This window comes from Canis lupus, chromosome 28 (assembly GCF_048164855.1).
Source record: "Canis lupus baileyi chromosome 28, mCanLup2.hap1, whole genome shotgun sequence".
Taxonomy (NCBI): domain Eukaryota; kingdom Metazoa; phylum Chordata; class Mammalia; order Carnivora; family Canidae; genus Canis; species Canis lupus.
In genome coordinates, this window is record NC_132865.1 from 5320119 (window position 1) to 5346128 (window position 26010).

At 44.3% G+C, this 26010-nt stretch overlaps 1 protein-coding gene across 5 annotated transcripts in view; it reads right to left on the reverse strand.

Moving 5' to 3' along the window:
• Window positions 1-23957, reverse strand: part of LRRC69 (leucine rich repeat containing 69) — a 90016-nt gene extending 66059 nt beyond the window's left edge. For 4 of the 5 annotated variants that reach the window (XM_072803954.1, XM_072803956.1, XM_072803953.1 and 1 more), the window contains exons 1-3: window positions 23701-23957; window positions 4925-5051; window positions 481-553 (exon numbers count right to left, since the gene is read on the reverse strand). In XM_072803954.1, the coding sequence (XP_072660055.1) occupies window positions 481-553; window positions 4925-5051; window positions 23701-23883 (383 nt within the window). In that variant the 5' untranslated portion in view covers window positions 23884-23957. The remainder of the gene's footprint in view (window positions 1-480; window positions 554-4924; window positions 5052-23700) is intronic. The other variant, XM_072803952.1, reaches the window with a different exon arrangement.
• Window positions 23958-26010: the final 2053 nt, after the last annotated feature.

Sequence of the window (26010 nt, forward strand, 5' to 3'; positions counted from 1 at the left end):
AGAACCTCAGAGTCGGGGACATCAGAAATAGAATCAACTTTAGAATTTTATGTTTCAAACGCTCACTTTTATACTTAGACCACCAAGTTTTGCTATTTCTCATCTTCCCGGAAGTGTTTAAAGAATCTTATGCTTAGGGGATCCCTGGGTGGCTCAGCGGTTGACCTTTGGCCCAGGGCATCATCCCGGAGACCCAAGATCGAGTCCCGCATGGGGCTCCCCGCATGGAGCCTGCTTCTCCCTCTGCCTGTCTCTCTCTCTCTCTCTCTCTCTCTCATGAATAAATAAATAAAATCCTTTAAAAAAAAAAAAAAAGAATAATCTGCTTAAAATGAGTGGTTTGTCTCAGTCCTCACCTGCCTCCTGGCCGGGTGCAAACCCCAAAGGCCTGGAAGCCCATCAGTGAGGTCGAGGTTCAGATGACCAGGGTGGGGCTGGAGAAGGGGACGTTTACCCAAGTGTCCCTATAAACCAAATTACCTGCTGACTTCTTGGGGAATCCATGTGAGCCGGTTGTTGTTCAGATTAAGCAGAATCAAGTGCTGTAAGCCGCCTGCCAGAAAAATAAATGTAGTCACTTTGGCTCTTTTTCAGGGAACAACTCGGAGCCCTCTTCAGGTCCCGATGCTTGTCCCTCTGGTTTCTTGCCGGGGCCAAGGCCCTTGGGCTGCCGGGACAGACGCCCTCGTAAGGCCGCCTAGGGCCGAGGGGAGCGGGGGCTCCTCCCCAGGGGCGAGGCTCAGCAGGTGCCGACGGACGGACCGACGGACGGACGGACGGACGGACGGACGGGCTCTGCGGCCCCGGGAACCCAGAACTGCAGAGGCGCCGGGCCTCACCAGGGCTGTGCCCGCGGATGTGGCCACGGCGTGCCCTTCCCACGCGGCGCCCGCTCACCCGCCAGGAAAACCACGGCGAGCAGCCCAGGCGCCACCGCATCTCCCCGGGGCAGGCGTGGCGGACGTGGGCGCACCCACCCGGGCTCGCCTCCCACGGCCTCCCGCACGCGTACGCGCACCCACCGGGGCTCGCCTCCCACGGCCTCCCGCACGCGTACGCGCACCCACCCGGGCTCGTCTCCCACGGCCTCCCGCACCCGGCCCCTGGAGGACTCGACTCGCCCACCACGGCGCTGTCTTTGCCGCCGCGCAACTGGGCCTCCCTGGAGAGGAGCCCGGAGCGGGCGTCCGGGGTGCACGAGAGCCCACGCAGGTCCGCGGCGAGGGGAGGGGGACACGTGGACGCTCCGGGGCATCCTCCGCAGGGGCGCGCAGGCGGGCTCGGCCGCGTTCTGCGGGGAGGGCGTCCTCCTGGGCCCGCGGCGTCTGCGCGGGGCTCCGGGCAGCGTGGGCGGGCGGGGGCCTGTGCGTGGGCGGGGGGCCCTGTGCGTGTGCGGGCGGGGAGCCTGTGCACAACCTGGGGGCCTGTGCATGGGCGGGCAGGGGGGCCTGTGCGTGGGTGACCTGGGGGCCTGTGGGCGGGCAGGGAGGCCTGTGCGTGGGTGGCCTGGGGGGAGCCTGTGCGTGGGTGGTCTGGGGGCCTTGCGTGGGCGGGCCAGGGGGCCTGTGCATGGTTGGGCAGGGGGGCCTGTGCGTGGGCGGCCTGGGGGCAGTGCGGGCGGGCGGGGGGCCTGTGCATGGGTGTCCTGGGGGCCCTGTGCGTGGGTGGCCTGGGGGCCTGTGCGTGGGCGGCCTGGGGGCAGCGTGGCCAGGCGGGGGGGGCCTGTGCGTGGGTGTCCTGGGGACCCTGTGCGTGGGTGGCCTGGGGGCCTGTGCGTGGGCGGCCTGGGGGCAGCGTGGCCAGGCGGGGGGGGGCCTGTGCGTGGGTGTCCTGGGGGCCTGTGCGTGGGCGGGCGGGGGGCCTGTGGGCGGGTAGGGGGGCCTGTGCATGGGTGGCCTGGGGGGGCCTGTGCGTGGGTGGTCTGGGGGGGCCTGTGGGCGGGCAGGGAGGCCTGTGCGTGGGCGGCCTGGGGGCCTTGCGTGGGCGGGCCAGGGGGCCTGTGCATGGTTGGGCAGGGGGGCCTGTGCGTGGGCGGGCTGGGGGGGGCCTGTGGGCGGGCGGGGGGCCTGTGCGTGGGCGGCCTGGGGGCAGCGTGGGCGGGCGGGGGGGCCTGTGCACGGCCTGGGGACAGCGTGGGCGAGCGGGGGGCCTGTGCGTGGGTGGCCTGGGGGCCTGTGCAGTGGGGGGCCTGTGCGTGGGCGGGCGGGGGGCCTTGCGTGGGCGGGCTGGGGGCCTGTGCACGGCCTGGGGGCAGCGTGGGCGGCCTGGGGGCAGCGTGGGCGGGCGGGGGGCCTGTGCGTGGGCGGGCGGGGGGCCTGTGCACGGCCTGGGCCGCCGTCGGGACCCGCAGCGCCGAGCGTGGCACACGGTGTGCGGGGCACGCGGCTCCCGCGCGGGGCCGAGATGCGGCTCCAGGGGCCGCGCCGTGGGGGGAGGCGGCGGCGTGGCTCGCCCGCACGAGGCAGCCCCACGGGCCCCTGACCCAGGCCCGGCGCGCGCACGGGGACGGGGGAGCATTGCCCGTTCGCGTGTGCCCTGGAGCGATGCGCGGCCCGCGGCTCCTCCGGTGCGTGTGGCTGTGCGCGCACGTTCGGGGGCTCGGGTTGCCCCGGGGGTCACACCTGCTCCTGCCCGGGTCTCCTGGGCCTCGTGCGTTGAGCCCCTGAACCGCGCCGTGACCTCCGGGGACCCCCGAGGACGCCCACCCTCCCCAGGCCAGTACTCGGCCTCGCCCAGGAATTTCTCAGTCTGCTGGACGCGCCCTCAGGCCGTCCCCGCGCAACGTGGAGTTCTCGTTCTCTCTCCTGCTCTCAGCTCCATACCTACATTCTCTCTCTCTCTCTCCTCCTCTTTTTCCCCCCACGCCCCAAGCCTTCCGTTTGAGCAGATTTCCTCTAATTTTCCGTGTGTTGCTAGCCATCCTACAACGCCAGCGTGTGACTGTTCATAGACAGGGAAGGCAGTCCTCAAACTGCGGTGCCTACAGGAACTGAGAAGGTAACCCGACAGGTAGTGGGGGCCCTGGTGGGAGCCCTGGCAGGACTGGGCTTTATCCAACAAGGGGCTGCCGCTGGGCCCCTGGGAATGTGATTCCAAAAGCCTCAGCTTTTTTAAAACAGACAAAAATGAGGGAGACATCCAATTTTTTTTTGTTGATGAGCTCTTTTGATTTGCAAGTTTTGGTGCCCTAATTCAAATTCTCTAAAAGATTGTCAAAACAGAGCCAACTTGTTTATGACCCACATTCATCTAGGAACCAGTTTCAGCTCACAGGCACCAATTTGCGACCCCTGTCTTGTTCACACGATTAGCTCAGACCGCTCAAACAGCTTGTAGATGTTCTCAATTCCCAAGAAAGAGACGAGCCCTGGCCTATCTTGGGACACAAGTCTAGCTCTTGCCCAGTCTGGTCTAGTCAGGGGGACTGGATCACGTAATACATGCTGGATCGCGCTCAACTCCCTGACACCAAACTACTTCTGCTCTTGGATAGTAAGGACACAACATAAAACATAGTTTATGTCACTCACATGGGATTTTCAATGTTCAGCAGCCCAAAACCAAGAAATACAGAAACTACAGGCATGCAAGGGCACTGAACAAAGATTACATATATTTTAGAAACCTCAAATGTAAGGGTACACAAGAAAAATTTTTCTTTATTAGCATTAATAGGTTGCTTAATATTATTTACTATGTCACATTCTACATAAGTTTGTTCCTTCAGTGTAGTTTATAAAATAGTTTATAAGATTGTCTTTTTTTAATGCCCTTAATTTTTTCTTATGTAAACTATAATCTAAGTAAACTGTAATTGAACCCCGAATCTGTGGGTTTGCATACATAATGTGCATAAGCATCAATAAGTGTTTGTTATAGGTCTTGTTTTAAAAAAAATATCTCTCCAGGATACATGATTCAAGGTTTTAAAGTAAAGAGATCATAGCAGAGTCTATTTGTGCTATTTGCCAAATATACCCCTGATTTAACTCCCTATGCATTGATATCTTTAATAAATGCTGCTTGGTGATGACATAGCACCCATGTCTCAAAAGTTCACATATCTTTAGTTTTACTAATAGGGACAAAAACATAGAATGAGGAAGTGCTATACATGAGCTATAATGTACAATGTTCAATGAAGCTATAAAAATCATCTCTTGGGGATCCCTGGGTGGCGCAGCGGTTTGGTGCCTGCCTTTGGCCCAGGGCGCGATCCTGGAGACCCGGGATCGAATCCCACATCGGGCTCCCAGTGCATGGAGCCTGCTTCTCCCTCTGCCTATGTCTCTGCCTCTCTCTCTCTCTCTGTGACTATCATAAATAAATAAAAAAAAATTTAAAAAAATCATCTCTTTGTCACGTGTTTTCCCCTTAAGCCCCCCTCTACCTATATTAAATAGGAAGAGTGTCCTATTGGAGGAATTACAAGTTGAAAGGAAATACCCCTCCCCCCAAAAAAGAGCCAGTTATTGGATCTCATATTCTTTCTTTAAAATTTTCCTCAAATTGGTTTTAAACTTAGCATCTTGAGCAAAGATTGCAGCTTAATATTGAAGCAATAAATAAAAAGTATAAAGAACAAGGAATGCTTTTCTTGATTGGATTTTCAATTAATTTCCTCTCAGGCACAGAGAAAAGGCCCCCAGATTTAAGAGTTGAAATGTACCCTGATTCTGAAAAGGAAAAATTGACTAATTTAATACTAACTTACTTTCTTAGGTCTGCATTACAGAAATAATAATGCAATAGTTGAAAAAAAGACACTATTGTACCTCAAATTCCTTAATTTCAAGAGTAGTGCATAAATATCTCCAACAAAAAAAAAAGATTAAAAGGTAAAATTTCATTTACTTTTTTCACTTGTTCAATATAAAGAGATTAAATTTGATCCCATAATACTGCTGTTCTTTGACTAACTTACCACATACTCCGGGTGCAAATTTACAAATCTTATTTCCAAATAAATGAAGCTTCTTCAGGGATGTAAGATATTTCATCTCTTCTGGAATTTCTTCTAACAGGTTGTTTCCCAGATTTAGTGCCGTCAACTGGAAACATACAGAAATTTAATTAACTCATGCACTATTCACCTTCAAAAGAGATAAATAATTAAGAACTTTTGTTGATACGCTTACCCCTAGAGGAGTCAAAAAGGAACAATAAATGAAGCCTAAAGCCAGCAGAAAAGGAAAATAATAAATATTAGAACAGAAATAAATGGTATAGAAACAATAACAAAACACAGTAGAACAGATCATGAAACCAGGAGCTGGTTCTTTGAAAAAATAAATAAAATTGATAAACCCCTAGCCAGTATTTATCAAAAAGAAAAAAAGAGCCCAAATAAATAAAATCATGAATGAGAGAGGAGAGATCACAACCAACACCACAGAAATACAAACAATTGTAAGTAAATATTATGAAAAATTAGATGCCAACAAATTGGGCAATCTAGAAGAAATGAATAAATTCCCAGAAACATATAAACCACCAAAATTGAAAGAGGAAGAAACAGAAAACTCGAAAAGACGGATAACCAGCAATGAAATTGAATCAGTAATCAAAAATCTCCCAACAAACAAATGTCCAGGGCAGAATGACTTCCCAGGGGAATTCTAATAAACATTTAAAGAAGAGCTACTACCTATTCTTTTGAAACTATTCCAAAAAATAGAAATGGAAGGAGAAACTTGGAAATACATTCTATGAGGCCAGCATTACCTTGATTCCAAAATCAGACAAAGACTCCACTAAAAAACAGAACGATAGGCCAATATGCTTGATGAACATGGATGCAAAAATCCGTAACAAGATACTAGCAAATTGAATCTAACTGTACATTAAAAGATTCATTCACCATGATCAAGTGGGATTTATTCCTGGGCCGCAAGGGTGGTTCAATATTCACAAATCAATCAGCATGATACACCACCTTAATAAAAGAACCCTATGATCCTCTCACTAGGTGCAGAAAAAAACATTTGACAAAATACAGCTTCCCTTCTTTATAAAAACTTTCCACAAAATAGGGGTAGAGGGAACATACGTCAACAGAAAGCCATCTCAGCAGGGAAACACTGAGAGGTTTTCCCCTAAGATTAGGAACACGACAGAGACATCCATTCTCACCACTGTTTTTTAACATAGTCCCGGAAGTCCTAGCCCCAGCAATCAAATAACAAGAAATAAAAGGTATCCAGATCATGAGGAAGAAGTCAAACTTCACTATTTGCAGAAGCCATGAAAGAAAACCTGTATGTAGAAAACCTGAAAGACTCCAGTAAAATATTGCTAGAATTGTTACATGGATTCAGTAAAGTCACAAGATACAAAATCAGCAGAAATCTGTTGTATCTCTATACACCAATAATGAGGCGGCAGAAAGAGAAATCAAGCAATCAATCCCATTTACGATAGCACTAAAAATCCTAAAATACCAAGGAATAACCTAACCAAAGAGGGAAAAGATCGATACTGAAAACGATCGAACACTTACGAAAGAAATTGAGGAACACACAAAGAAATGAAAAACATTCCATGTTCATGGATTAGAAGAACAAATATTGCTAAAATATCTACGTTATCCAAAGCAATCTACACATTGAATGCAATCCCTTTCAAAGTACAACCAGCGTTCTTCGCATAACTAGAACAAATAGTCTAAAAATTTGTATGGAACCAGAAAAGACATGAAAAGCCAAAGCCATGTTGAAAAAAAGCGAGGCTGGAGGCATCACAGTTCTGGACTTCAAGGTATATTACAAATGTATGATGATCAAGATGGTATGGTCCTGGCACAAAAACAGACACATAGATGAATGAAACGGAAGATGCTGAAATGGACCCACAACCCTATGGTCAACTAATCTTCAACAAAGCAGGAAAGAATATCCAGTGGAAAAACAGATTGTCTCTTTAACAAATGGTGTTGGGAGAATTGGACAGCCACATGCAGAAGAATGAAACTGGACCACTTTCTTACACCATACACCAAAATAAAAAAGGATGAAAGACTTAATGAGAGACGGGAACCCATCAAAATCCTAAAGGAGATCACAGGCAGCAACATCTTTGATCTTGGCTGCAACAAATTCTTACTAGACATGTCTCCAAAGGCAAGGGAAACAAAAGCAAAATTGAACTACTGGGACTTCATCAAGATAAAAAGCTTTTGCACAGCAAGGGAAACAATCAACATAACTAAAAGGCAACCCACAGGATGAGAGAAGATATTCACAAATGACAAAGGGCTAGTATCCAAAATCTATAAAAAACTTATCAAACTTAACACCAAAAAAAAAAAAAAAACCAGTCAAGAAGTGGGCAGAAAACATGAACAGTCATTTCTCCAAAGAAAACACACAAAAGGCTAACAGACACATGAAAAAATGCTCATCATCACTCAGGATCAGAGAAATACAAATCAAAACCACAATGAGATATACCACCTCACACAGGTCAGAATGACAAAAATTAGCAACTTGGGAAATGACAGATGTTGGCGAGGATGTGGAGAAAGGAGACCCCTCTTACACTGTTGGTGGGAATGCAAACTAGTGCAGTCACTCTGGAAAATAGTGTGGAGGTTCCTCAAAAAGTCAAAAATAAAACTATCCTCTGACCTATGAATTGCACTACTGAGTACTCCCAAGATTCAGATGTAGTGATCTGAAGGGGATCTGCACCCCAATGTTTATAGCAGCAATGTCTACAAAAAGAATGAAATCTTGTCATTTGCAACAAGTGGATAGAACTAGAGGGTATTATGTTAAGTGAAATAAATCAGAGAAAGACAAATACTATATGATTTCATTCATATGTGGAATTTAAGATACAAAATAGAAGAATATAGGGGAAGGGAAAGAAAAATAAGATAAAAAGAGAGAGGGATGATGGGGCACCTGGGTGGCTCAGTTGGTTAAGCATCTACCTTTGGCTCAAGTTATGATTCCAGGGTCCTAAGATCGGGTCTCGTGTAGGGCTCCTTTCTCAGCCGGGAGTCTGCTTCTCCCTCTGTCCCTACTCCCTGCTTATGTGCTTGTGCTCTCTCTCTGTGTCCCTCACAAATAAATGAATAAAATCCTTTAAAGAAAACCAGAGAGTGATGCAAACCATAAGAGACTCCTAACTATATGGAACAAACCGAGGGTTGCTGGAGGGACGGTGGGTAGCAACATGGGGTAATTGGGTGATGGGCATTAAGGAGGGCATTTGGTACAATGATCACTAAGTGTCGTATGCAACTGATAAGTCACTAAATTTTACCCCTGAAATATAATACATTATATGTTAACTAAACTGATTTTTTTGTTTAACTAAACTGATTTTAAATTCAAGAAAAAAGAAAAAGTGAATGGCTAAATAAGAACATAAGAAAAATAATAGATAGCACTAAGTGCTCTGTATATAATTAAAAGAATGAAGAGATAGTGATTGGTTGTCCAAGGAAACTAGTCTTGGAAGTTGATATTTAAATTGAGATCTGAGGGGATCCCTGGGTGGCTCAGCAGTTTAGCGCCTGCCTTTGGCCCAGGGCGCGATCCTGGAGTCCCAGGATTGAGTCCCACGTCGGGCTCCCGGCATGGAGCCTGCTTCTCCCTCCTCCTGTGTCTCTGCCTCTCTCTCTCTCTCTCTCTCTCTCTCTCTCTATGTCTATCATAAATAAATAAATAAAATCTTTAAAAAAATAAAATAAAATAAAGCAACCTAAAAAATAAATGAATAAAAAATAAATTGAGATCTGAGTGCTGATAAGAAAGAAGAAATAGGCAAAATAAAGACCCCAAAACACAAACATTTTTGATGTAGTTGAGGAACCAAGAGATGTGGCTGATGTGGCTGAGCATAATGGGGAGGGGAAAACCCAGCAAAACATGATGTTGCAAAGCTGTACTTGAGCCAGATTGCTCATGATTTTGTAAACCAGGGTGAAGGGTTGGGATTTTATTCTAAGCAAAGTGAGAAATGAGTATAGGGTTTTGAGGAAATATGGTATTAATTGGCATATAACTTACCAGCAGCATTCTGACAACTGCCTACAGAATAGTCTTCAGGGGAGCTAGAGATGAAGAGCAGAGATAGCACACTTTTCAGAGGCAGGATTGCAGTGGTCAGGCAAAGAGGATGAGGGATGAGAAATGAGGATGAGAGATGAGGATGGCTTGGGCTAGAATGGTGGTGATGGAGGGGCAAAGAAGTGGATGGGTATAAGATATACTCTGGAAGTAGGGCCAGAAGGTTGTGAAATATAAGAGAAAGAGAGGAATCATGGATACAATCAAGCTTTGGAGCTTGAACACCTGAGATGAGGACAACTAGGACAAGGGCAGGTTTGGGGGAAGGAGAAGAAATCAAGAGTTCTGTTTTATCTATATTAAAATTAAGGTGTCTTTTAGACCTTGAAGTGGAAATATCAAGTAGGCAGTTGTAAATGCAAGTCTAGAACTCTCTAAAGGGGTCAAGACCAAAGAGTTAAATTTGAGCCTTCACCCAAGTCAGAGTTGTCATGTGGGATCATAAGAGAATACCAAGAGTGAGAGTATGAGAGAAGGATTGATCCTAGCAGAGGAGAAGGAATGGCCAGTGAGGAGGACAGAGGGGGTGGGACACCGACAGCCTCTGATACGACAGATCTCCTTTATTGAGACAGGGCTCAGTCCTCAGGAACTGGACTTTTCCTCCTAAGGACTTTATTTCATCCTTCTCTGAAGAATTTCCCTTGGCCACTAGGAACTGCGTTAGCCAGAGATGCCTGGAAGGTTATGCCTGGAAGGTAATCCCTCTACTCGATCCTCCAAGGCAGCCTATACCCCATAATGAATGCAGGGATGAAACAGCCACACTCCTTTGCCTCTGGGTGCAAGGCATGTTCCAGAACAGAACTCTGGTGGAATAAAGCTAAGGCTAAATTTCTCACGAGATCAGATCTTAACCTTGATTCTTTCCCTGCTCTGATCTGCTTCCTCACACTTTTACAGGTTTCTACAGAGAGCACAGCCTCAATAAATTACAAAAATCTATGACTTAGCTTTTCTAAGATACATGGTGTCACAGAAGCCAACGAGAAAGAAAAGGAAAAGGAAGTTATTTTTAAAAAGAAGATGCAGGCCAAATCCTAAGGGAAAGTTAAGCAAAATAAAAGCATAGAAATAACCACTGGATTTAGCAACATGAAAATCATCAGTGACCTCAGCAATAGGGGTGAAGCATTGGAGAAGAAACTCTGATTGATGTGGGCTATGGAGAAGCTGAGGAAAAGTGAAGATAATGGGTAATAGATAAATCTCTTAAGAACTTTCACTATGAAGGGATATTAGAAAACTAGCAGGGAGCTGGAGGGTTTTTCTTTGAAAATAAAAGATCAGGGCAGCCCAGGTGGCTCAGCGGTTTAGCACCGCCATCAGCCCAGGGCATGATCCTGGAGACTCGGGATCGAGTCCCACATCAGGCTCCCTGCATGGAGCCTGCTTCTCCCTCTGCCTGTGTCTCTGCCTCTCTCTCTCTCTCTCTGTGTCTCTCATGAATAAATAAAATCTATTAAAAAATAAATAAAAGATCATACAGCTTATTTACATGCTGATGGAAATAATTATGCAGAGAATGAGAAACTGATATAAGGAGAGGGATCATTTCAGAATCAAAATCCTGTAGAGGGATCCCTGGGTGGCGCAGTGGTTTAGCGCCTGCCTTTGGCCCAGGGCGCGATCCTGGAGCCCCTGGATCGAATCCCATATCGGGCTCCTGGTGCATGGAGCCTGCTTCTCCCTCTGCCTATGTCTCTGCGCCTCTCTCTCTCTCTCTCTCTCTCTCTGTGTGACTATCATAAATAAATAAAAAAATAAAAAATAAAAAATAAAAAAAATAAAAAAAAAAAATCCTGTAGAAAATGAGAGAGGATATGATCCAAAGTATAAATGAGTGCTGGCCCTGCATAAGAGTGGGGAGCCTTCACTGAGGTTCTAGGAGGGAAGGCGGAGAAGGTACATGCAGATCAGGGCCCTGGATGGATTTGGTAAGAGAAGGATGAGGGAGTTTTCCTGAATGAGAGTACCTTTTTTTTTTTTTCAATGAAATATGAAGCAAAACCATTTTCTTGGAGGAGGAGATGTACGAGGTTTGAGGAAATGTAATTTTGAAAAGCAATCTGGGCAAATGTGGTAGGGTAGCTGACAGCCACAGCTGGTTTTCTGATAGAACAGCTCCAAAGAAGGTGATATAAAATGGATAGATGACCCAGGAAAAGGCACCTGCTTTGGAAGATACTTTAAATATATGGCTCTTTGGCTAGAAAAGGCTACCATGTGAAAATCTGAGCTCAACACCAAGACTATGACACATAGAAGATGAAGAGGACTCAACTGAAGATCTCAAGAATTAAGATTCTAAAGTTAAAACTAGGATAAAATGAATGAAACCAGAATGATTCTCGACAGAGAAAGGTAACTAAAAGAAGATTCATTTTTTACCTTTAAATTCATAGAGGTGATGGTAACTCCAAAGACTGTGGGTTATCCTCTGTCACTATGGCGAATACATGAGTTTCAGCCTAGATTACATAAATTATACAGAAGTTCCAGAGACACTATAACAAGGACTAAATTTCCCTTGAGAAATACTTCAAGACTCAACTTCAATGTTGTATTAATTGAATCATATTTATTATATGTGTATTATGCGCACGATATTCTGAATGCTAGAGTGGCAAGGACACCCACGGTTTCTCTTCACACTGCTTATACGTTGGGAGGGGAGAGAGACAACAAATAGGCAAACAGATCATTTCTGTTAGTGTTAAGTGCCTCATGGAAAGGAAAGAAAATGGGTTAATGGGTTGGAAAGTAGCTCAAGGTTGGGGTACCTGGGTGGCACAGTCGGCTGAGCATCAGACCCCTGGTTTCCGTTCAGGTCTGATCTTGGAGTCCTGAGATTAAGCCCCATGTCAGGTTCTGTGCTCCATGTGGAGTCTGCTGGAGTTTCTCTCTCCTTCTGCTCCCCACCCACCCACCCACCTTGTGCTCACTCTCTCTCACCCTCTCTCAAATAAATAAATAATAAATAAATCTTAAAAAAAAAAAAAAAAGGTAACTCAAAGCCAGATTGGGCCATTAGATAAGACCTCTCTGAGAAGGCGATATTTGAGGTGAGCTAATTGGGATGCCTTGACAAGTTGTTTGAGATGAACTATTTGAGGTGCCTTGACAAGGCTATTCCAAATGGGATTCCATTCACAAAGGGTTTCAAAAATACCATGCAGTGTTTCACTAGTAACACTCTGTGGTTATGGGTAGTTCCTGAAGGAGGGCTTTAACCATATAAGAGACAGCTACTGGATGAGTTTGAAACTCATGTTATATTTATAATTTTCTTTTTTTTTTTTACATTTATAATTTTCTATAATGAACTTTCTGTTGACGTATTCAGAATATAACTCTCCTGTCCTTTGGAAGCTAGCATATTGCCATAGATTGAAAGACACCATTTCTCCAAAGTGGTTTCTCATGGTACCATGACCAGGGATTATAGCATCTTACAATCAGGAAGAACTTTTTTTGTTTAAAGATTTTATTTATTCATTTAAATCAACGGAGGGGACCAAGGGGAGGGGCAGAGGGAAAAGGAGAAGCAGACTCCCCGCTGAGCAGGGAGCCCAATGCAGGGCTTGATCTCAGGACCCTGGGATCATGACCTTAGCTGAAGGCAGACGTTTAACCCACTGATCCAGCCAGGCCCCCCAGGAAGAACTTTTATAAGTCACCTGGTACAGCATATAAAATGCAAGGAGGCAACTATATACCTTCCTTATATACTCATTCAGTAATAGGCAGTTCTTTCACTTCTTAGGAAGTGTTCCTTACTTTTTTTATTTATACATTTTTTGTTTGTCAGTCTCTCTCTAGCTTCTAACTCTTCCCATGGCAGTCATTAAAAAATAGCTCTATTCCCCCTCCTTTCTGCCACATAATAATCTTTCAAATATTTGAAGATTGCTATCATATTCCCCCTGAATTTGTTCCATTCTTCTTTAACCATTTCCCTCAGGACATAATTTCCAGACCTCTCACTGTCTTGGTCACCCTCTCATTTTTGTAAGCACACCCCTCTCTGGAAACATGGCGCCTAGGGTGAGACAAGGAAATGTGATCGCCTAGCATGGATGCTGGGGAGACCACAGACTCTCCCTCGGGCAGATGACTGCACTTCTATTAATGCAGCCCAACATGGCATGCCCTCTTTCAGCAGCGGGGCACATTGCTGTTGCATAATTGATCTTGTGTGTGGCCATCAAAAACCCACGGCCAAAGAGATAACTGTGAAGGAGATAACCCACATCCTGGGCTTGTGCAATTGAATTCTTTTCTCAAATGTAGGAATTTAGTCATCCCTGTAAAAATTGCATCTTGTTGGTTTTGGCTCAAAAGAATCTCAAATGAATGTGATGCTGTCACTCTAAATTCAAAGTCTAAAACTGGACAATGTCGGTGGGCATACTAGATCTGTTTCTCCCATCCCCATTTTGGTTAATGCACCCACCATCCTTGTAATCCTATCAGCTGTTCTGACCAAAGTTTGGAATCGCCTAGAATTTCTTTCTCTCTCTACACCCAAAGTCAGTCAGTCACCATTCCTAATCTCAAAATTCCTTTTAGGTGCATCTTTTTCAGGTGTATCTCATTGCAATCGCCCTAAAACTGTAATCGTTACTGCCTGCCTGCAGAATTACATAGCCAAAGAATGTAAAGAATGGGATGTGTGTAAATGGTACTTAAATTTCCTTTCTCCAGTCCTACTACATTTTATATAAACTGCTGCCTAAATAACCAGTCCGTGAGGAATTGCCCTACCCAACAATGTCCTAAATGTTTTCAATCTCCCTATAGTCTTTTCTGCATCTTAGCATATTTGTCCCAAACAGTGTCTGTCCCAACTTTTCCTAAATTTAATTTATTTGATTGTATAGGCCTATTCATACCTCTAAGTTACAGCCTATCTGTATCCCCCCACCCTTGAAATACATGGATGTGTTTCCTCCTACTATATACTGTCTATGATAATGTGTTGCCTATTAAAAAATATATTATTGTTCAGAATGATCATGTATGTGCACATACATGCATGTATATATATATATATATTCACACACACACAGTGGAATTGTCTTGTATGTATGCATGGAATTCTCATTTTAAATATTCTTATTCTGTTGGTATTCACACTGTTTAGTCAGTATTGCACGGTCAGCAAAGCACAGGATTTGGAGACCATCTGCTCTGCAATGTACTAGCTTTGTGATCTCAGGCAAGTCAAATTTCTAAGTGTCAAGGTTTTTGGGGGGTTTTTTTGTTTTGTTTTGTTTTGTTTTTAAATGGGGATCGGGTGCCTGGCTGGCTCAGACAGTAGAACATGCAACTCGTGATCCTAGGGTTGTGAGTTCAAGCCCTATGTTGCGTGTAGAGATTACTTTTAAAATATAGGAATACTAGTATCTACTTTTCAAGGCTGTCTTAAGAATTAGAGACAATACAATAAAGTACCTGGAATATAGCAGATATTATAAAATGCTAAATCTGATCTTTTAGATCCAGAAGACCCTAATACAAAATGTTGGACATACACGGTGCTAGAAATTCCGTAGGTGCTTCATAGATATATGTTTAGTTTTCCAATTTTAAACCTGTTTTCCTTTTTAATTTCTTCAAATTTTTATTTAAATTCTAGTTAGTTGGGCAGCCCGGGTGGCTCAGCGGTTTAGCACCACCTTCAGTCCAGGTTGTGGTCCTGGAGTCCCGGGATCGAGTCCCATGTCAGGCTCCCTGCATGAAGCCTGCTTCTCCCTCTGCCTGGGTCTCTGCCTCTCTCTCTGTGTCTCTCATAAATAAATAAATAAAATCTTTAGAAAAATAAATAAATAAATAATAAATAAATAAATTCTAGTTAGTTAACATATTGTGTTATACTGGTTTAAGCAGTAAAATTTTGTGATTTATCACTTACGTATAACACCCTGTGCTCATCATAATAAGTGCTCTCCTTGATAGCCATGCCCCATCTAGCCCATCCCGCACCCACCTCCCTCCATCAGCCCTCAGTTTTGTATCTGAGGGCTATCATGAAGAGTCTCATGGTTAAAACCACTTTCTTAATGATTTCTAACTAGTTTTTTCAAAGATTTCTAAATTCAAAGCCACTTTTAAAAAATTGAAATGTAATTGACATATAACATTTTTTTTTAAGACTTTACTTATTTATTCATGAGAGACAGAGAGAGAGGAAGCAGACACAGGCAGAGCGAGAAGCAGGATCCATGCAGGGAGCCCGATGTGGGACTCGATCCCAGGACCCGGGCTCACACCCTGAGCCAAAGGCAGACACTCAACAGCTGAGCCACCCAGGCGTCCCGACATATGACATTTTGTAAGTTTAAAGTGTGCAGCATGTTGACCTGATACATACATAAACTGCAGCCTGATTACCACCATAGCTTTAGCTAGCACCTCTGTCGGGTCATATAATTATCTCCTTTTTGTGTAGGAGCAATTAGGATCTAGTCTCTTAGCAACTTTGTAGTTTTTAATACAGTTATTATTGACTCTAATCACTATGCTGTGTAGGATGACGTATTATCTACTAGTTCGTATCTTTAAACAAGGTTTCCCCAATTCCCCCATCCCCCAGCCTCTAGTAACCAACATTCTGTTCTCTCACAGCCATTTTTCGATGACATTTTCAGAGAAGAGAAAAACGTTGGCCACAGAATCATGACTTTCTGCTAACTCGTTAATTTTGGTGGGAAAAATTTTTTTTTTATTCTTTCTAGTGATAATGTGTTTCAGGATTCTGTTTCCATTAAACTGTTACTTTACCTTAGTTCTTCAGTTATTATAATAGGTTTCTATATTTCCTGCTCCCACTTGGCATATACGTCCTTCTCCAGGAAGCCACCTTCCTTTTGTAGTTGTATGGCACTGTGTGCTTTCTATGACCAATTATTCTGCTTCATATTTTAGTGATTGATTTACCTCTACTATTACGTTGTGATTCATCTAACATTCAAAGAACAGGGTCTGGAACATAATAGTTGCTCAATAAACGATAGTTGAATGCTGCAAGCTAATGGTTAGATCATTTCTGAAAGCTAATGGTTCACACTGAGGAATACTCATTATGGCTCCATGTCTTTTTTTTTTTTTTCTTTAATTGAGTATCTGTTGAACGCAGTCAGCTCCAATCTTCCTGGCTTGATTTACTTCCTTCTAAGGGTCTGCATGCTTTCCTTATTCTAACTATCTGCTCATTCTGAGTAACCCCTATGCTTAATTCAGTGTAGTGCCTGCCATCATATGTATGCCTAGAACTTGCACCAGGCAACATAATTAAACCTAACACTTAATTATGCTGTGTTTGTAGCTGTTAATTACACTTGAAAACTCTGTGCTATTTATTTTGTCTTTCGATTGCTTATTTGATTTTTAAAATGATATCTATGACTAACTTGGATAAAAACATTTTTAAAAGTGTTAAAAACAAACAAACTGAGTTCAGGGGTGACTGGGTGGCACAGTTGGTTAAGCCCCTGACTCTTGGCTTCTGCTCAGTCATGATCTCAGGGTCGTGAGATCGAGCCCTGGGTCACTCAAGCTCAAGGCAGAGTCTGCTTAAGACTCTCTCTCCCTCTTCCTCTGCCCCTTATCCCCTCTAAAGATAAATACATACATCTTTTTAAAAAAATGAGTTCAAATGTCCATTTTATCTGGTTGTCTTTTGAACTAAATCATGCTTGATGATACCATTTGGAAATGAGCTATTAGATCATTTGCCTATAATAGATGTGTATATGTTTTAGCTAGTATGTGACCATTAATCCTTAAATTATTTAAGGATAATGAATATTTCCATTCACTATACCTAAGTAATGCACAGTACAATGTCAGGTTCTGTAAACTATTTAATAAAAATAATTGAATCAAATCAATGAGAGAAGACTAATGGAATTTTTTAATGGGGTTTTTATATTTTTTAATAGCATGTGTATGACCAAGGTATATCTGGGAGAGGGTAGCATTATAGCTCACTGCTAATTCTTAGCACTGCCTTTTTAAAATTTCTCTAAGGAATCTGTGGCATCTTTAAAACTATAGGGTTTTTTTACAAAAAGATTTGATCGATTTATTCATGAGAGGCATGCCGGGAGAGGGAGAGACATAGGCAGAGGGAGAAGAAGCAGGCTCCCTGTGGGGATCCTGGTGTGGGACTTGATCCTATGACCCCGGGATCATGACCTGAGCCAAAGGCGGATGCTCAGACACAGAGCCACCCAAGTGCCCCTAAAACTACAGTTTAATACAGTTGCCAAATGCTTCTCCTAAGTCCAGCTCTTCCTGCAAGATTCTGTTTATTTGAATAATTTTGCAAATTTCAAAACTATTATTTAATAGTTTTAACTACTAGAAGTTGCAGCAACTTCTTAGTATATAATCAGATTTAGCAAAACAATTGTAATTTCACTGGAAAGACAGGCAAAGGTTCCAAGGTCCAGCCTGGCATCTAATCACTGAAGATCTCTGCAACTAAGCCCTGTGCCCTTGGAGCCCAAAGTTAAACCCAGTGTCGTGGAATTGGCAATTCCTACTCATCCAGCTAAGATGGATTTTCTGATCAGCATTCATAGTAAAATCATTAACAAAGTGTTACCTGTTAGCATCCTGTCAGAAGCTTCTTTTTTTAATTTTTATTTATTTATTTATTTATTTATTTATTTTTCTGTCAGAAGCTTCTTAAGGAAGAAAACAGAAGAAACAGAGACGAGAGTTTCACATTATCAGGAAGGAGGAATTACGACACAGAACTGACATTCAGTTAAAATGTAAGACCTGAAGTGTTTGGAAGAGTGAAGCATTTGGATGCTTACGTGAGGGTAAGGGCCAAAGTCTTCCGAGCAAGCAGTACGGTGAGGCGTCCTGTACAAGGTAACGTTGGCACAACTTTAGGTGCTGGGAGTAACGAAGCATGTTTTAGAGACGAGGCAAGTGGGGCATAGAGAGATGAGCAGAGTCGTTTCACATCCCCCAGCGGGCAAGTGAGAGAAGAGGCTTGAGGGTCCTCCAGACACCTGACTGCCAGCTAGTCGGAAAGCTGAAGTTCCAGAAAGGGTGCAGGAGGGTGCAGGAGGCTTACCACAGGCCGGGGGGGAGGGGGAGCAGCAGAGGCAAAGGAAGAAGGCAGGAGCTTGGAAAGGAGGAACTGCCTAGTACCTCTGACCTGGACAGGATGGAGCGAAGCAGGACAGTAAATCCCCGCTTGACAGAAGGGCCAGGTCAGAAAACAGAGGCTTTACCTACTTGATGGGGGAAGAAGAGATTTCCCGTGGTAAGGCAGACAAATGCTGACAACCAGCACGGGGGACATCAGTTCCCTACTGTCGCCTGGGACACCCGAGGAGGGAGGGGGCAGCCAGCCTAGCTCACCCCGCGGATGCCCGCTCCCTGCGCTCTCAGGGCCGCCTTCTCCTACGTCTCTGGCTACAGATGCTCCCGGCCCAGGACAGTTCTCCCTCGTGGCGCTTTTCAGAAATGTTATGTCCCATCTCAGGCTTTCCCCACTAAGTCCGAGGCTGGGGACACGTGGAGACGGCCGTCCTCTCCCACTTGGCCAACACCCAGCAGTGCGGCACCCACCCCGGCTCGCCCAACTGCTGAACAGGGGGAGGCGCTGGCTGGGAGGAAGCAAGCGGGCCGCGGAGGGGCCCAGGGCGAAGGCCGTGGACCGGGTACGGGCCACCGAGGAGGACGGTAAAGCAGGAGAGGGAGAGAGGAGAGACACAGCAACGAACTCCCAGACCACCCGGCTCTGCTCAGCTCGGCCTTATTTGCTGTCCACGGCTGATGGTCCGGGAAGGGCTCCGGGACACCGTATCTAGGCCCCGGGCGGCCGGGCCTGCGAGCCTCGGAGGGGCCCGCACCGGTACAGGTGCCGGCCACCGGGGCAGCTGGTGAAGCTGCACCCTGCAAAGGGCTCCCACCCGCCCGCCCAAGGCCCCGTGCTGTGGTTCACCAGGTGCCCCGCACCAGGGCACGACCCGGCCTCGGGCCTCAGGGGAAGAGCTTCTCTGAGCGCTGCTGCCATCCCAGCACTTGCCACCGAACGACCGGCCATCAACTCATTCTTTCCCATGTCATCAGAAGGGACTGAAATGTCCCCAAGTTTCACTAGTCAAATAAGCAAAGAAAGAAGAGGAAGGATCTCGTATTTTCTAAAGAACCTCCTCCCGTTTTGCCCCAGTTGCCACTTACACCAGTGACCGTAAGAGCAGCTGTAACTTCGGGAAGTTCCTCTGTGCCGGGCATTGGGCTTCCCCTCTGTCAACATTTAGCTTCATCCTCAAACGAGAAGACGGCGTCCGTGTGTTTTCCACATCTGCATCCTTGGGACCAGCACAGACCCAAGAAGACCAAACTCATATGTAAACAAATGGTCAAGTAGGGTCAATCCATGTGGCATTCAAACCTACTATCTTTAGGCAACCCAGTTTCTCTTTTTCTTTTCTTTTCTTTTAAGATTTTATTTATTCATTCATGAGAGACAGAGAGAGAGAGACAGGCAGAGGGAGAAGCAGGCTCCATGCAGGGAGCCTGACGTGGGACTCGATCCCGGGTCTCCAGGATCAGGCCCTGGGCTGAAGGCAGGCGCTAAACCACTGAGCCACCCAGGGATCCCCCAGTTTTTCTTTTCAGAACTACAAATTGAACACCCCACCCTGACAAATTTTACACTAAGTATATAAATAATGAAACAGAGCTGAAAGCAACCTCGAAAGAGACTTCATGTTATAGACGTATTCACTGGTTGAGGGACCTTGACAAGTGACCTAACCTCTTACTGAACCATATGGGCATTTTATTAACAACGTGAGGGTAGTAACTTCCTTGAGCACAATTGAACACAATTGCTAGCATTGTGCCTGGCTCTCAAGAAATGATTGATGTTGTTATTCTATTTGCTACCATTATACGAGTGCTGAAATTTAGAAGTATCATTTTTGCTTTAGCAACTTGAAAAATATCGAGATTATTTTAATATTTTGTAGAAAATATGACCAAATATCAGAATATTGGGGCAAACCGGACTTCCTATGATGATTTAAAAAAAAAAAGTCTAGTCCAAAAGGCAAGCACAGTATGGACCCCTCCCTCCCCCCTGCAAAATGCAGTAGGGGGATACTTTCTCTTTTTTTTTTTTTTTTAAGATTTTATTTATTTATTCATGAGGGACACAGAGAGAGAGAGAGAGAGAGAGAGAGAGAGAGAGATGTAGACACAGAGAGAGGGAGAAGCAGGCTCCATGCAGGGAGCCCGAGGTGGGACTTGATCCTGGGTCTCCAGGATCACGCCCTGGGCAGAATGTGACGCTAAACCACTGAGTTACTTGGGCTGCCCGGTAGGGGGACACTTTCAATACTTTGTAATAAAAAGATAGGATTTGAAGGAATACAAGAAAGAGTTCAAACTAACTTTTGAAAAAAAAAAAAAAAACAATCGGGTTTTATTAGAAAATGATCAGAATAAGAATGATGACCTTAGAACTATGACAGACCTACCACCAGGTTGTAAAGATCACGAGGACACTTTGTGGCTTCGATCAGTCGTCCACGTGTCGGCTGGAATGCCACGTGTCCTTCCTGCCTTCTCTGCTGTCCTCTCCCTAGCACTGACCACTGCCTTGTGTCCTGCTTGTTCTGCTTGATTGTTTCTTACAGCTCTACTGGCTGGAATGGAAGCTCCACGAAGGCCGGGATTTTCATCTGCTGCTGAATCACCAGTTCCTAGTGCCTGAGACACAGACGGTGCTCACTACTTACGTACGGATTGAGTAAATGAAGGCAGAAATTGAGACCCAGGGGGATCAAGCATCTTTAATTTAGCTGGTAAGTGGCTGAACCAGTTAAGATATCCAGGTCTCCCAAATGCTCCTCCAGGGCGAGCAGCCCCTCTTACCTCTCTCTTTTCTGAAACTATCACCTGTCCGCTCTGCTAGAAACTATGGGAACGACTGTGCAGTATTTCTGAACTATATGAACAATCTATATCTTTGGAAGGTTTCCAGCACATTTTATTCAAGCTGCTTCTAGAACTTCCATTATAAAGTGGAGATTGACTTTTTTTTCAAAATTCCACAACTGGGGAGATGCTACATGAAAAAAAAAAATTGCTAGTTCATGAACAGCTAAACAATAATGGCATTTGCCTGAATCTGACTTGCAAAGCGCTTTAAAGGTAGACCACAGGAAGCCTACTTTCTAAATCCGTTGAATTCTTCTTTGAAAGGAAGGGCTGAGGGGCGCCTGGGTGGCTCAGACGGTGAAGCCTGAAGCCCTCCAGCCCAGGTCATGATCTTGGGGTCCTGGGATCGAGCCCCATGTCGGGCTTCCTGCTCAGTGGGGAGCCTGCCTCTCTCTCTCCCTCTGCCCTTCTCCCAGCTTATTCTCTCTCTCTCTCTCTCAAATAAATATTTTTTTTTAAAAGGTAAGGGCTAAGCTTAGCCAGCTCCCTATTTTAGGAAGTTGTGAGCAAACAGATGTCAAAATTTAAGGACTTTCATAAATAAAAGGATAAGGAGGAAAGGACTGGGGGAGCTATGAGAAGATGACACAGTAAGGATAATCAGACTCAGGCTTTTTTCCCTGAGGAAATGTATTTTACAGTCTTTAATGTTTTTTTACTAAACAGCTATTGACCAAACATGAAAGAATACATAAAACTTTGAGCCATGTAAGAGTTAAAAAAAAAAAAAATTGAACCGCCACATACCTGGAGGAGGATGGCACCCGGAGGCTTACTCTTACAAAATAAGAAAGGCAACTAAGAAAGTGGAAAATATGGGCCAGAGGAGACAATGGGTCCAACTCAGGGAAACCACAAAGTGATGCCCTCACCTCAGTATCCAGCAAACCTACATGCTAATCAGCTTAGACAGGGGCAGGGGGGTGGGGATCCGGGGGGGGGGAGGAGTCACTCCACGGAAAAGCACATTTGATAGAACATGTAAGATAATCAAGTTTGAAATAAAAGGAAGCCATGACAAAGGCAAAAGATGCAGAATGAAAGAAAGGTGAATGGAAACTCCAAGGCAACAGAAACGGTACATGAAGAAGAAAATGTAATAATCATGAGACATTAATCAACTCTGCATGAAGGTTATTTAATTAATGAGACACATTTCAGAATTCTCCAAGAGACAAAATATTTAACCACGGTTTTAACGGGATGCGGCCTAAGTGGTGTACACATCTTATAAAAGTAAGAAGTTTAAAATTTCTGGCGAGGAGGAGGGAGGGAGAGCTGAAGGTGGATTAGAGATGCTGACACAGTCATCATACAGAGTAAAAAGAGACTGTCGCTGGGAAGAGAAGAAACGAAGGTGCAGCAAGTCTAAAAGATGGAGAAACGAAGTATGCCAATGGTGTTTGGAAGAATGAAGGAGAGTGATATCTAACATGGACAAATGAAGGGGAAAAAATGAGTGAGAAATGTTTATAAATGGAGATCAGGTTTTGGGGTGAGGCAGAGTGGAACAGAAGATAGCAGCTTTCTATTATAAGCCTTCTGCAGTACGCGATTCTCTTAAAACAATGCACTGGGTTACTTTAATGGGAAACAAAAATCGAGTAGGAGAAAATTAACTCATGGCTCAGTCAAACCCTAGATTCTTTTGCACAGAAACTCCTCTGTCCTATTAGAAAAGTCCAAATCTTTGTCCTGTAACCATATGTGCACTTTTGAAAGTGACCATTAAAAGGAGGAGTTTGTATTACTCTGTTTTTCGAAAAGATGTGGCCACAGGTTACAAGTTCAAATAATTTTATGACTCTGAAAGGAAATGAGGTAGGTGAAGGTAAGAAGATAGAGTTTGGGTTTTGTGTGTGGGTTTTTTTTTTTTTTTTGATAACTCTGAATTCAAAACTAATGAACTCCAGTGACTTTACAGTTATAGGTTCTTTCAGTGCTCAGTGACAGTTTAGAAGTGAATACAAAGAAAACTGCAAAACTAATACCCCTTGCCTACTCCCAACCTCAAGATCTTTAGCAGCTGAAGTTTCGCGTTGTTGGGCAGAAACGTTTAACAGGGGCATCTGGGATTCATTCGTGTCAGCTAAGAAGGGTATTCTTTATTTAAAATACTAACCTTCTTTTAAAGACTGCTTCAGAAGAAATGAATGTGTCCTCCTTCCCGTCCCCCGCCAGCACTCCCATTTCAAAGTTCAGCCCGCCCTAGGAAATTGAAAAGGAACCCCCTTGCTACATCCAAGAAGGTTTCTTCATTCCATATGCAGAAGCTTCAGGATAGTCTCCAGGGCGAACAGCATCTCCGGGACCCTCAATCCCACTTCCAGATGGAGCCCCCAAGGTAGACAAGCAGATCCAGGCTCTCAACCCTTTTCCAGATGACAGCCTCCAGAAAGATGAGTGTGGCAGAGACCTAATCCTCCGATTCCAGCTGTGCACACCAATAAGCTGAAACCTCTTCTTCCCTACCATATGTAGTAATCCCCTACGGGAGAAAGCTTTTTGATGCCTCTCCAACAACACTCCACAGTAAGTCTCCCGGGAGCTAAGGCCCCAAAGATCAAAGGTTTATTTTTCTCTCACCTCTTTTCTCTCTTCCTTATTTTCCAACCTCAATCCCAAAAGATACACTGTTCCTCACCTGGGTCAAGGTGCTTATCTCCGGGCACACCTTGCGGATTTGGTTATTCTGGAGATCTAGAGTCTTCAGGCCAGGCAGCTTACTTAATGCTGAGGGCATCTTTGTTATCCCCTTCCCATTCAAGGTAACGATCTTGGTGTCTTTACCACCCTTCAGTGCTCTTATTAACAATCTTTCAGTCATGGGCTTGGAAGAAGGGGAAGGTAACCATTAGGGATCAAGTTCCTTATTGTGCACCTTTAGAACCTCTAACTACAGAATGGGTGTGCCATGGAAACCAAAACATTCCGAGATCTACCATGTTGAAGACAGGAGGCATCAGATAGTTTCCTCTGAAAAAGATCCTGAGAGAAAATAGCTGCTTCCAGGTTTGGAGCAGGAAATGTACAAGAGGAGCCTAGGGTGTCTTACGCCAGGGACATGCAAGTTTTCAGACTCATGAGATCACACATCAAAAGGACACAAAAACCAACTGCTAGAGGCTCCCATTGGTCTAAAATGGGAAATCCGAGGATCAGACAGAGTAAAGCGAGACATGTGAAAATACATTAAAATCTGAGAGTTCATAATGGTATTTTAAAAATAAAGGAAACTCATTGATTACAAAGGGATTGCTAGATCACTGAGTCGGCAAGTTGATAAAGAAAAAAAGGAAGCATTCTCTTTTCTAGTACAAGTGCATTTTAGTGTAACTTAAGAGTTAATGAAGTTTCTAGTCAAAGGAAAAATTAAAGCTAATAAATGAAGAAGGAAAAATAAATTTAGAAAAATCACCATTTTTGTAAATCCTGATGAAATAACCGACCTCACAAAAATCATAACTAGATGCTAAGAGCATCAGGTAAGAGGTTGATGAGAACTTTATAAGCAAGAAGTCAGGCTAATAACTTAAACCCTTATTCAGTTTTAGCATCATTAAAATTGAGACAGCCACATGCTACAAGTTTCGTGTTATGATGCAGAAAGTACACAGCACCTACTTATGAAATATTCTTGCCTAAAAATTGAATCTGAACCTAATCATGTATCCAGATCTAACTGCCATTTACAGAAAATATGAGTACTAGGGAACAAGCTAAACTCATCTCAGGGAAGCAGTGAACCAAATCCAGAACATAAGAAATTCTGCAGAGCAAATGACATAAGGTTCAACCAACAAATCAATGGCATTAATAAAAAGGAGGAGAAATGGTTATGAAATAAATGAGACAAGAGAAATTACAGCCATATGCAATATGGGGACCTTGTTCGGATCCTGATTTGAATAAGAATACTGTGGAGTCAATTGGGGAAATGTGATCATGGACAGGGTATTAGATGATAGGAATTGCTAATTCTGTTATGTGTGATAATGGTGTGCTGGTAGTATTTTTTTAAATGCACTTACCATCTAGAAATGCATCTGAAATTTTCAGGCGAAATGACGGATGTCTTGAATTTTCTTTAAAATAACAGGGGGAAAGTGAGTGGAGAAACATCAAATTTATTAATGCTTAGTAATGGGTGTGTATGGGCTCATTATATTTTTCTTTTTATTCAAATAAAAGATTAGGACAAAAATAAAAATAACAGGAAGTGGGAGGAGCTGAAACCAGTGGTATTTGATTATTATTGGAACTCATAGGAGTCAGTTTGAGGCTTAGAGGCATTTGCGATATACGTATATATTTATATTTGTATACTTACACTTTACATATTGATTTTGGTTGTAAGAGTCCTAAAGAATAATCATTACATCAGTATCATAATAGCAAAATAAGAGGTGCTGATTAATAGTGACTTCCAGTTGCTAAAATAAAATCATTTTTCTGCCACTTCATCGCTGTGCTTTGTCTTAGCTCTTCCAAACCTATCTTCCAGCTTCTTTCCTTTGATACTGTTGTGACTTCTGGAGAATAATCATGTTGTTACTATCAGACAAATTGATCATAGGCTTTAAAAAGGAAATCCCATGGACACTCATGTCCTCTGAAGTAGCTGTGTGCAGCCAGTGCCCCAGCGGACACTATGCAAACACTGGTAACTTATTGCTGCTGTGAACAGGTCGACAGGCCCCGCGGGGCAAGCTGCTACTGCTTTATATTAATTTGCTTAACCTAGAATATCTGGTAAACATTCTTGATTCCTCCTCTTCTCTCACTTCCAACGTGCCGTCAGTCCTTTGTTCCAGTGATTGATTGCTGGGTAGCAAACCACCGTAAAACCTGGCTTAAAACATTTATTTTATTCACAGATCTACAATTTGGGCGGGGCTCAGTGGAGAAAGCTTGACAGTGTTGCTCTCGGGGACAGCTGGGATGACTGAAAGGC